At 35.4% G+C, this 13369-nt stretch overlaps 1 protein-coding gene across 1 annotated transcript in view; it reads left to right on the forward strand.

The window, feature by feature from the left end:
• The window catches only part of SARNP (SAP domain containing ribonucleoprotein), a 38102-nt gene that overhangs the window by 11030 nt on the left and 13703 nt on the right, over positions 1-13369 (forward strand). The window contains exons 5-9 of the mRNA XM_074270085.1: positions 128-179; positions 2061-2134; positions 2555-2583; positions 4256-4281; positions 5584-5652. Coding sequence (XP_074126186.1) covers positions 128-179; positions 2061-2134; positions 2555-2583; positions 4256-4281; positions 5584-5652 — 250 coding nt within the window. The remainder of the gene's footprint in view (positions 1-127; positions 180-2060; positions 2135-2554; positions 2584-4255; positions 4282-5583; positions 5653-13369) is intronic.

Consider the following 13369-nt stretch of genomic DNA (forward strand, 5'->3'; position numbering starts at 1 on the left):
CATATCATTTTGTCTCTTCAGTGGGTGGCAGCCCCCCAAATCCTTATTAGAAGTGTCAAATGTCAATTATGGTGTCTAGTTATAAACTATAAGGATTTTAAAATTTGTTCTTTTCTTTCCCCTCCAGGGCAGCAGAAAAGAAGGTAGTGAAAATCACATCTGAAATACCACAGACTGAGGTAAACATTTTTCCCTGTTGCTCCTTGTTTCTCTTTTTGGGAAGCAGTCTTTGTGTCTGTTGCTCTTTGATTTTATTTTTCCTATTTGTGTTTTCTTTCACCCTTTATTTTTAGGTTGAGAAATGGCATAGTTTTTTTTATATCTTCCTATATCCTCTCAATTTCTCTTGTACATTTATTGTTTAATATAATAGCTTATGGGAAAATATTTGAATTTTTCTGTAGGACAGCTAGTCTTCTGTTTTCTAACATTATGGTTTCAATGGCAACCACATAAGATTTAAGCATCCATTATGTGATCTGTGTGTGTGTGCACTCAGCGAGTTCCTATTATCATGTGTACTTGCTAGCATGTGTGTGCTTTTGTGTGCATGCACAAGGTGTACAAAGTAATTGGGGTTAAGCGACTTTTCCATGATCATACAGCTATTAAGTGTCATGTATCTGAGGCCAGATTTGAACTCAGCTTCTCCTGCCTCCAGGGCTGGTGCTCTATTAACTGTGTCCCATTATATGATCTTTTAGGCAGATGTAGCCCATCTTACTTTAGGATGTGATTTGCCTGAGATTTTCTGAAAAAATATTGGTCTAATAAATTTAGCATATATGAACTAGTAGGTCAATAGAACCTTACTTACTACTCTGATACTGCTGTTGTATAACTGATGGTTTGCCTAGTGTCTTAGTTGCAAGTTTGAATTGGTAATTGTATTTGTAAAAAAAACTTGTATACACATTTTTGATCTTTTGGCTGACTAATAAAAACCCAGGGTACTAGAGGCCAAGAGTTAGGGGATTGAATTTATGAGAAGTGGTTGGTAACAAATTAGTCAGTTGACTCCAAAGGGATTTCTTTAAAAATAAGTTTTTACATGATTTATATTTTCTATTCTATTCCTCCTCCTCCCAGAAAGCCAAGCCTTAGAACAGGTTTGTTTCTAAGTAAGTAAAAAATTCAGCAAAACTTTTATATTGAAAAAATCTGTCATTTTATACAATATTCTACATCCATGATTTTTCCACATTTGGAAAGAAGCAGAGAGAAGTGCTTTTTCTTAATTCTTTAGAGATAAACTTGCTTTTCATTTACATTGTTGTATTTAGGTATGTTGTTTTCCTGGTTTTTTCCCCAATTCATTTTATATCACTTCATGTAAATCTTCCCATATTTCTCTGTAGTTATCATTTCTTACAGCACAATAATATTCCATTACTTTCATGGAGTACAGTTTACTTAACTATTACTTCAAACAATGAGCATCTTTTTGTTTGCAATTAAGAGATTCTTTAAAAGTTCATTACTAGTAGCTGTGAAGTCTTACTGCATTATTCATCTCAAGTTTTGAGGCCAGTTATCACAAGGAACTTTTTGCTTTGTACTCATAGAATAGTGAGTTAATAAACCCTTTTGGGATAATACAGAGCATACTGTTCATTCTTAAAGTTAAAGGTACCCAGCTTGACAGGAAATTTTCCATTCTTGGTTTTGGACCCAAGTCATATTTTTGTTCCCTCCAAAGAGTTACCCAGAGGTAGCTTTTATCTTTGGTTTTATTCTTTTTTCTCCACCGAATCAAATCAGTCAAGAAGCATTTATTAAGTTATAGGTAGTGAACAAAAACGAAACCTTTCTTCCTGTTAAAGAGTTTACCTTCTGTTGGAGAGAAATTAAATTCAGCATGCTTTTCTCCCCTGCCTCCACCTCCTCATTTTTGTTTTCAGGGTTGTGGTGAATTCATTGTGATTTCCATGTTTTTATTTCTGGAATCCAATCTTTGCTCTTGAATACAGCCTGAGTAATTTTCTTGGGGTTGGCATTGTTATTAATCTTGTTATAAGGAGTTCTCAATGTTCTAAAGAGCTAATAATCTGGACTTTCAGAGGATGCAGAAACGAGCTGAGCGATTCAATGTACCTGTGAGTTTGGAGAGCAAGAAAGCCGCCCGTGCAGCTCGGTGAGTGTTTTTTAGTTATGAAAATTTAAAGAGCATTTATAAGGATGGCTATAGGAATGGCCATATCTTTGGGGTATGACTATATCCCAGAAAATGTAGAGCATTTTCTAAGCAATTTCTTTGGATTCAAACCTGTCATCAACAGGTATGACCTCATTGCTCAATAGGTAATATTTAATGCTAGTTCTAATTCTTATAAAGGATTTCTGTTAGCTTAACTTTTGTGGGCAACTTTTTTTTTTTTTTCTTCAACATGAGAGGGAAAAAGCTAAATCTTTTTCATGGGGTTGTTAGAATTAGCTAATGATTGCAAAACTAGAGATCACAAGCAAAAAGGGCCATATGTAAGCTTGACAAGAAACAAGAGAGAGTCTGGAGTGTGAACAGCTTCCTAATTTAGCTTTGTTTCTCTTTCTATAGATTTGGCATTTCTTCAGTTTCAGCAAAAGGTAAGAAAACAGAGAGAACACTGTCAAAATTTTCTCTTGTTTTTCTCAATAGTTTTTTTGGTTTTTGATTTGTTTGGAGTCTCAGGTTGGGTTTCCCCAAATTAGAAGAATAGCTTTTGGATAGAAGACCTTGAGAAATCATCTCATCTATCTTATCTTAGAATTATGATTAAGCCATCCTTGGTAAATTAAGGAAAAATGACCCTGGGTTTAGAAGGTAGAAATATTCCAACATTTGCCTCCCCTTTCTGAGAATCTTTAGGGATTTGCTAATTAATTCTAGTGTCTCAATTTTAAAAGCAATTCATTTTATGTATTGACACTAGCAATGGGCCTAATTTGGTGAAGTATACAAAAGGAAGAGTCTTTTCATGTAGAAGAAAATGAGGAATAAAAACAAAAGTTCCTACATGCAGAACTTTTTGTCCCATAATCAGAAGTTGTTCCCAGTGATTTGGGAGGTATTGTAAACTGTTCTACAAAGAGTAGCCAAAATGATATTGGGAGGGGAACCCTACAAGATAATGAGAGTAGTCTGGAGAGTATTTAGAAACCCCCCCAAAAAAAATTATATAAAAACCATGGAATGTCTATTCTAGGAATAATGGATGCAGTTTTGTTTATTTGTCTCAGAGATGGAACTAAAAAATATCAGAGAAAGGAAATTAAAACGAGAGTAATGAAATTCTGCTTGGATGGACTAAAAATTAATATACTTAATTTTCTTTTTTTTTTTTTTAATTAATTTTATAATTATAAAAATTTTTTTTGACAGTACATATGCATGAGTAATTTTTTTTTTTAATAACATTATCCCTTGTATTCATTTTTCCAAATTTTCCCCTCCCTCCCTCTACTCCCTCTCCTAGATGACAGGCAATCCCATACATATTACATGTGTTACAGAATATACTTACTTTTCAAAGAAAAAAACTAATATAGGAGATGAGAAAATTAAAGTAAACACAGACTTATTAAGACGTGGGGTTCTAGAATGAGAGACAATTTCTTGAAACAAATGGATTAAAACATTTTTAAAGATATTTTTTTCACATGTGTGATAAACTTTTTTTTTTTTTTTTTTTTTTTTTTAACCCATTTCATAGCTCTCAGTGAGTGAGTTCTTCTGCCCAATGCATATTGGTACTTTTTCTGTAGTTCATGGTCTTAAAATTACCTGAGAGATTGAGAAGCTTCTTAAATACAATGCCAATTCTCATTTACTATTTCTGTATATGATACATGTCCCTTTTACTAAACTCTAAGGGAAATTTATGTTAACTCGAGTCCCCAATATATAGCAAAAACTTTAAAAGCAAAAAGTGTTAAAATTGATTTAGATAAATTCATGGGTGGTAGCTATATAATTAGGTATTAAGGAAGTTAGCCTTTGAGGTCAATATCAAGAATTGATAAATATACTATTCTTTTCAGCATTTTAAGAGAGAGTAATTCTAGTCAAATTGACAATGAGTCTGCTTCATTAAAATGATACTGACTTTTTTTTGGTTTAAGTTGATTCCATTTGTTGTACTCTGATCAGTAGTTCCTCTTGTCTTAGTGGGAATAAAGAGTAACTGTCTCTTTATGTTACATGTTGGCTGTTTCTTCTTGAGGACTATATAGAACTCTTTTCAAATAGTAAATTGGATTTCTGTTTTTGCTTCCTCAGGTTTATCATCAGACACAAAACCTATGGTAAGAAACTTTTTCCCCCCCAGTAGAATCAGATTTTTTTCCCTTTTAGAAAATTAGATTTTAAAAGTTAGGAGCAATTGATAGACTATAGCAACATTAAGTCTTATATTCTGGGAGTTTACTCAGTTTCTTAAAAAAGGAACAGAACTCGTATTTTAACTCCACACATTTTTTTTTTTTTTTATATCTAGGGACTTTTAAACTTTCCCTTCATATTCTTTTCGAACCCAGAAAACTCTGATGTCAGAAGTGGGTAGTCAATTGGAGAAACTGTCTCTCTCTGTACTGCTTGTCTCCATTTTACCAGGAATTCTGAGTTACATTTTCCATTTTATTCATTTTCTTCTGCATGCAAAGATTAATTAGCTGCAGAACCAGTGAAGAACACACTTATCTCTTAACTCTGATGCTATAGCTTTAGACCTTGTTGATATCTAACTTAATTCCTACCTCCAAAAATCTCTTTATTAACTCTGCTTATGGTTGCAGCTTTGCATTATGAAGAATAATTAAAAACAACAAAATTAGGGTTGGAAAGTAATGAAAATTGGAATAAGATGTCCTGAAGCTCAGTGTGGCCATTCAATGCTTTTGGGCAAACATGAGCAATGGGAAGCAATTATGGAGGGAAAATGCTCCCTCACATATGACCTTAAGAACTCTTCCTTTTTGAGATGCTGTTGAATGATGTGATTGGAATGGGTTGAGTCCTTAATTAACCAGAGACTTTTATAATGCTGGGTTCTTACTATCAGATCTTCAAGGAAAAAAGGGGAGATAAAATAAATATCAATAATTTGTGGATTTACCTTTTAAAAAAAAGAAAGAGAGCAGCATTTACTACTTTGGCCAAGAGGAGATGGAAACTGAATTTTCTGTATCTACATGCAGATATTGTATGTTGAGTCAAACATTTTGAGTTAGAAATGATGAATATTGTAAGTGTGTGTAGAGGGAGTGGAAAGGTGGAGTGGGGTGGGGTGGGGAGATACATTTTTTAAGTTGCCATTTTCAGTATATCTTTGGGAAAGCCTGATCTTAAGTCCCATTTGACTATTTTGCAAAAGATAAACCCAAAACTTCAAAATGTTTTCAGACACATTTCAGTGATCAATGGAATAAATTGGTGCTATGGTTTCCTTGATAAAATTCATCACAGCATTCTTGAGACGTAGAAATATTGATGGACTTATAACATCTTCAGTGTTTTGTGTAGTTTTTTGCATGGCATTCTGCTTTCTTTTAGTATTTTATTCTTTGAATTTTGAAAAATCTACTTATCTGTTTCCCTTGTTTTTGTAGGTAAACATGGATAAATTAAAGGAAAGGGCTCAAAGATTTGGTTTGAATGTTTCCTCAGTCTCCAAGAAGGTAAGGTGTTTTGGCCCTAAGAATAATTTCTGTACTTTTAGAGCAGCTTTATGAATAAGAATTGATGCCTTTCTAACAAAATAATTAACTACTCTCTACTTTTGAATTCCTCCTCTCACTGTCTTTTGGTTACATTGTCAAAAGAGTTATCAAGTTTTAGTTTTCTTAACTCCCATCTTTGTTTTGTTGATTGTCAGAACTTGCTATTTCTGCCAGGTATAGCTGGCCTTTCCCCATTAGGTTGCTGTTTTTCTTTTAAATTTTTAAATAGAGTTAAGTAATTGTATTGTTCTATTTTCCATGAAAATTACATTGAAGAGAGAGACAGCCTTACTTTTAGGTAGAAGGTACCCAAAAATTTGGAGTTCCTTGTAATAAAAACAAGATGATTATTATGTATTCTTCCATTTTTTTTTTATATTTCTAGTGACACTTAATTTACTAAATAAGAAACTTTAGAGTAATTTGTTGAAAAATAACTTTCTTGCTTGATTTTGATTATTGGAATAATTTGTAAGGTGATGAGTTTCTCAGTTCATAACTGGTACTGCTGAACACTTGGATACGAAATGTAAGGAGATCTATAGCAGATGGTCTTTTAATCTCTGATTAGTTTTCCTCTAGGAGGAAGAGAGGACTAAATACTTCCTGGGCTTGATGATATTTGGGGATGATATTGCACATGGTGCAATATTTCAGACAAGTCAAACACTATCTTTGGCTCCACTGTCTGTCTAAGTGTCAGATGTGTTGATTAGGAAGGATTGCAACTAGTAGTGTGTATGATTTTGCTTGATGAAGAATGTCTGCACTGGTAAAAAGATTGAATACCTAACCTGTACTTATGTGGCTTATGTCCATATTCCCTAAAACTAAACCTGTGGTGCCTAATATAGATGGACTACCATTAGTATCTGCAGCACATTACTAGACAAAGGTGCTCATTAAACCTTTATTTTTTAATTGAAGAATAGGGAAGGGTATAAAGTATTAGATTTTTCTTGAGTGGTATAAAAGGTCATAGACATGTAAAATGAATGAAGTTTATTTGGGACTGGGAAAATTATTAACCAAGAGAGCAAAGTGTTTCTAAGGCCATTAAGATTTTACTGGACAGACAAGGTTAAAGGGATTAATGGATATGAGACCTGGACACTCTTCTATTTCCTTTTTATCATCAAACATCAGGTTGGTGGGGAATTTGGAGAAGCAGAGGCTCATCATTGTTAGATAGTTCCTCAATAAATACTTAAATAACTTAATTCTGGTGGGAATATTAGTTTTTGTAGTTCTTTCACAAAGTCCAAAGCTCACATATTTGAGTTTTTTCTCATTATAATTCATTGTTAGAGAATGAAGCTTTTAAAAGTGATCACAAAGGGCAGTTAGGTGGTGCAGTGGATTAGAGCACCAGCCCTGAATTCAGGAGGACCTGAATTCAAATCTGGCCTCAGAAATTTAACACTTCCTAGCTATGTGACCCTGGGCAAGTCACTTAACCCAATTGCCCCAGCCAAAATAAATAAAATAGAAATAAAACTGACCACAAAGCTGCCAAAAGTTCCTGCCCTACATCTAACTATCCAGGTTCTTTAATAAGGAATTGATACACTTAATACAGTGCCTGACACACAGCAGACACTTGATAAATTCATAGTAAGTTGGAACTTGGTATTGCTATTATACATTATCAGGCCACATATTTCCTTCCATTTATGTGGTATGTAAGGAGGTTAAAGTTAGTGGTTTGGTGAAGTTTGTGTGTTATCTAACTTGTTGATGAATTCGAGTAGAGACTTATTCCATACCTCTACCCACTGCATGGTTTTTTATATAGTTTTTTCATAGTCTTTGAGTTTACTTGATACCATTTGAGGCCTTAGTTCCCTGGCCAAAACACAGTTCTCAGTGGGTTATGTTGGACCATTAGTTGGACTGAGGGGAGCTAGCATTTGTGAGCAAATTTTAATTGTTGAAATGTGGCTTCAGTGTCTTTGGAGTAGATAATGAATAAACAGCAAATTTGAACTAGCCTAATTATTGTTTTATTGTGGACCATCTCTTCCATGGTGGACCTACCTATTTTGCCTTCAATTCCTTGAGTATACTATATATGTCATATATTTCATAGGCATGGAGAAATCTGACATTTCTTCTCTCCTTCCTTATAGTCTTTTCTCTCTCCTCATTTCTTCCCCTCTTTTACCCCCAAAGAAAGACCCATTAGTCCATGTTTCTAGCCCAAGTCTTTATGAATGCAATCCTTGTTGGTTTAGGATAATAGAAAGTAACAGGACAAAGAATGACATTGGCTTTTATAGGGTTGTTGTTGTTGTTGTTGTTGTTGTTTTTTTCCTGAGGCATTTGGGGTTAAGTGACTTGCCCAGGGTCACACAGCCAGGAAGTGTTAAGTGTTTGACGTTAGATTTGAACTTAGGCCCTTCTGACTTCAAGGCTGGTGCTCTATGCAGTGTGCCACTTTTATAGGCATTTTTTACATGGGGGGGGGGGTTGGAATATATACAACTCCTTGGGTTATTTATGAATGGAATTAACTGCTTTTCTTAAATCACAGGGTAATTAAAGGGCCAAGAATTGGAGATAAAGATTCTGGAATTGGCCTTTCTAATATGATTCTCCCCACTGGGCTTCTCCACCTGTCTCTGCCTTTCCCTCTCCTCTACAAATTCTGAGAAGCAGTGAAATGCTATCTCTGATATAATAGCTATGTGACCATTAACAAATCATTGACTCAAGAAATCTTCTGGCATTTCAAGGGAACAGGTGTGTGTTTTTTCATGCTCAAGAAATGACCCTTCACAGCACTGATCCCACCATTTTAATACCTAGTGTAGCATATTGGAGACTGTCATTTCTGAGAGCAGTGAGAGGTGGGTAAAGGGAATAAGAATGTGGGATGTGGCTTAGGAGACATGTGATGGTCATAGTGTGAAAACTGAATCTGGGCTTTGAGTTACAGAGTTACTGAGGCAGCTAAATTGAACTGATTGTGTTTATTCTTTCAAACTCAGGCACACCTTGAAAGGTGAAACTTGATACTTGAGCTGCTTATAAGAATTCCAGCTCAGGCCATTGAAAAACCAAGTTCAGGCAGCTTGGGGGAAAGGGTCTGTTTGTTATTAATCTCCCTGGGGGTTCCTATCATCATTATCCTCATGTCTTAACTGGGAAATCTGAGGAATGTAATCAGGTACACCAAGCACAGGAGTATCTCATCCCTATCAGGAGAAGCAGGAGATTTTCCTTGGTTCCTTAATAATCTTGACACCAAGTATTTCACACTTTGAACCTCACCAAGTGAGTTTTTGGATAGGCTCCTCTGAAGCCAAAAGTTATTTTTCCTAAATTCAGAATTCTACTATCCTCTTGTGTCTGAATATAGATAAATGAGAAACTGTCTATAGACTTTTTCCCTATTTATTCCCCCCCCCCAAAAAAAAAAAAATAGTAGTTTCACATTTATCAAGTACTGGACAGTTTCAAAGTGCATTTACATGGGTACTTTATCTCATGTGAGCCTCTCAAAATCCTGTGATGGGATTGACACTTTATCCCTTATAAGATCAAATATAAAATCTTTCTTTGGTGTTCAAAGTCCTTTATAGGCTAGCCTTTTCCTTTATATTCTTTTGTATTACAAAAAGTAACACTGGTCTTTCTTTTCCTCCAATAAGACACTCTAGTCTACCAACTTCAGGAGGCATTTACACTGGTTCTTCCTCCATAACTGGAATTCTCTTCCCCTTCATCTCTACCTCCTGGCTTTAAGTCCCAGCTAAAATGCTATCTTCTACCAAAGGCCTGCTTGAATTTTTTTTTTTTTTTTGCTTCAGAGGCAATTGGGATTAAGTGACTTACTTGCCCAGGGTCACACAACTAGGAAGTGTTAAGTATCTGAGGCTAAATTTGAACTTAGGTCCTCCTGATTTCAGGCCTGCTGCTCTATCCACTATGCCACTAGCTGCCCCTTGGTTTTTCTTAATGCTAGTACCTTCTCTCTGAGACTGTTCCCAATTTATGTATCCTCTTTATAGTTGTTTGCTTTGTGTCTTTCTCTGATAGATTGTCTTTTTCTGTGTTGTTGTTGGTTTTTTTTTACCCCCTTTGTGCCCCTAGAACTTACTAGATGCTTGTTGACTGACTAGGTTCAGAGTTGAAAGAGAAAGGAAATTATTTTTCCACTCTCCATTTTACATTTGAGGAATTTTGAGGCTTAGAGAGCTTAAGTAACTTATCTAAAATTAGGTAGTAAATGTTGGGACTAAGAATTGGACCTTTTAAAAAATTATTATTATTATTATTACATATCTAGTATAGTTTCCACTGCTCTAGGCTATTTCCCTTTGGCATGATTAGTATTTCTGTTTTCTAGTTGAGAGATTGGGCTAATAAGGTGAAGAGTAATTGCAAAATCATTTGACTCAAATATAGTGCTATTTCCACTGCAGGACCTCTTACATTTTTAAGTGATATCATTTGTTGTGAGGTCTTTTGGTGGATGAGGAATAGAGCCTGGCGGCCATTGTGGTTTCATGCATCTTTAAGGAAACTTTAAGTCTTAGGTAATTACTAATTTTATAAAAGATACTTTTAGATCAGTAAAGATGTTGTACCCTATTCTGCTGTTTTGAAGTTTGAAAGATTGAGAGAGGAATCTGGCTTTTCCCGTAGGGTCACTTCTGAGCACAAGAGGGCACCAGTGTAACCAAGCATACATGTCCATTGTGGCCTGTTGGTATGTTGGTCTACATTCAGCCTTAAAGGTCTGGTCATCTCTTTTACTTTTTTTTGGAGTGGGCTTTGTTAGCTGTGGGTCATTGAGATATAGGAACAAATGGGAAATTGGACAATTAAATTTAAAATTTGTAGTGCTCTTCACATGAAAGATTCAATAAGTATTTGATCCCTAATATTATTTTTAATTCAACAATGTCCAATCCAGTACTTCAAAGATTCCTCTTGGGATCTTGTATTGAATCAAAGTTGTGAAGGAATTCACAAATCATTATGTTTAATGCTTTCAGTTTATAGCTGACAAAACAGACCCAAAGAGGCTAAATGATATATCTAAGGATCCACAGGTAGTAAAAGACCATCGTCTTTTTATGGTGCCACACTGTAATGCACCTTGGTCAAGACCATTTGTCCCCATCCTCAAAATAAGCTTCATAAATTAGTACTTAGCTAGTACTTAAGATATAATTAACAAGAGCCTTGTAAGAATTTGAGGACTTTTACTTTAATTTTTAATTTTATTTGAGGAGTTATAACATAACTTTAATTTTTTAAGTAAATAAAATAGAAATTAAATAAGTTAGAGGTCAATCTCCTTGACTACATGCAAAAAGATCCACAGAAAAGCTAAATTAGAAAATTAGCTATTTGTTAAGTCTGAGGTTTTTAAAAATTAAAAACATTAAATTTGAGTGTCTTTCTATTTTCTCTGTGAGATATCTGTGGGATGAGCAACAATAGAAAAAAAGGACTAGCGTATCTTGAATAATGTCTAATTCTTGAGATTCTATGGGAGGTATATAGCCTCCCAAATAATCTCCTCCTAATATATTCTGTCCCCTCAAATACTTTAGTTTTCTCCTCAAAAAACTCTTCTTGAAACTTAAGGGAGTTTGGAGGTCAAGGAATTTCTGTAAGTCTATAAATTGGGGTCAGGGAAATGATGTTTTGGGGAGTGGTAATACTTTCAGGACAAAGCCAAGATGTCACCCTAGATTTGTCGGGTCTTTCTCAGTGGAGGTTTGGCATCTTAGAAAAAGAAAATCAATCAATATGTGAATCATATTGTCTTTTCCTAATACTTGATATTCTGAAAATGAATGATAATAATTGCTGGGATGGGGACAGGTAGGGAGAAGACTTGGTGATGTTTATCTCTTTCTGAACAAATGTTTAAGTAGTGATGAAGCTTCTTAAAAAGGAAACAATAGGAGAAACTCTGTGACCTCAGTTTATCCCGTCATCTGGTTCTTCATTTGTCCCTGCTGAGGAACAGAACTTGTCTTTTGTTTGTAACACAAATACATCTTCACCTCCCTCTCTCCCTCCCTACTCTCCCCCTTTACCCACCCCACCCGCTGAACTCACTCTTTTCTATTATGGTTCCAATCAATGATGTCATTATGTGTGCCATTCAACTGCTGTTGAACCACTTGGCTGTAGGAATTTGGAAGAGCAAAGGGCAGAATGGAATTTTTCTCTCCTGCTTAGGACTCTTGAAAATGTATTCTAATTTTAACCAAGAAATGGGAGTCAGATTTTTTTTTTCCCTCTCTGCTCACCCACCTAGGGCACTGGGGGGGGGTACTTATAAACATTATTCTGTCTAAGCCTTTGTTAGGGGGGGAGAAATTACAACAAGAAGAGCTTAGGAACATATAATGTAGTCGGGACAATGTAAGAGGAGACAAAAGAAAGAATTGGAGAAAGAAGGTGAAATTTTTTTTTCTTTCTTACCACATAATTGGAGCTCTGTCTATCCAGCTGACCACAAACTGGATACTTGGCAAGTTTCTGATGAGAAATCATGCTCCTTGTTTCCCCTCAGTGCCGTGGTTATAATTGCTAAGACTTTCCTAAACTGTTGGACAGGGTCATTAAGATCGTGTAGCCTTGTCCTTAATTTTCTTTTTTCCCTAACTTGAAGAAATGGAGATTGGAAAATTGGTAGGAAGGAGACCTCCCCCTCCCCCATACACATAGCTCTGCATTCCTTCTTGGAGTGTGTCAGAGCTGATGACTTTGATAAAAAACAAGTTTTACTCCTCTCTGTGGTCCCCCTGTGGTCCCTGCCCCAGAGTAAACACAGCCTGGGAAGGGAGTCGGGTGCCTGGAATCTGTTGAGTCTATTTTGCTTTTTAAACACCTTCAACCATATTGCCAGGCAAGTTTCTGGGTTGGGGTACTTACCTAAGTGGCGTCAGAAGAAATTGGTGGCAGTCTGAGTACTTAGAAGAAAATTTTTAAACCTGCCTGTTGAAGAGATTGAATCTGGGAAGATTGCTAGGAGTGTGGGTGGCCTGGGACTGTGCTAACTTTTTTTGTCTTTATTTAAAAAAAATATTTACCTTGTCTAATGTAGGTTTGGTAATTTTATTAAGTCACCAAAAAAAACCCTTAACTAATTTTATGCCAAAGTGGTTTTTGTTAAAACCAATATTCCCATTTTTTAAAGGTAGGGAAAATCAAAATGTGAAATTATACTTGGAGGACCTGTTGGGAAATCAGTTTTTGGCCTGGTGATATATACCTCCCAAAATTTCAAATGAAATCATTCCCTTTGGGAATCTCATTGTTAGGATCTAGAAGCTGTTAATGCCTCTTGATTTCCTTTTCCTCTACCTCTAAGCCCCATATTCCTTTCATGGTAGTTAACTGGGTTTCATTTTCCTATTCCCAGATCAGAGACCAAGTAATAGCAGTGGGGATGTTTTTGTAATGGATACCAAGTTGGAGTTAACATGGTTTATTGAATCATGAAGGCAGTGAAGTTTGAACTATGAAGGGTCAGTACCGGGGTTGTTTTAAAGATGGATGATGCCTGGGCTTTAGAACCGTTCATAGAATTACTTTTCTTTCTTTCTTTTTTTGTTTCCTTCATGAAATATTAGCTGGAATATTTGTATATGTTCTGGGAACACTATTATTTTTTAGATAGTCATTGCATTAGACATGCTGCACT

Source organism: Sminthopsis crassicaudata, chromosome 5 (genome assembly GCF_048593235.1).
Source record: "Sminthopsis crassicaudata isolate SCR6 chromosome 5, ASM4859323v1, whole genome shotgun sequence".
NCBI classification, from domain to species: Eukaryota; Metazoa; Chordata; class Mammalia; order Dasyuromorphia; family Dasyuridae; genus Sminthopsis; species Sminthopsis crassicaudata.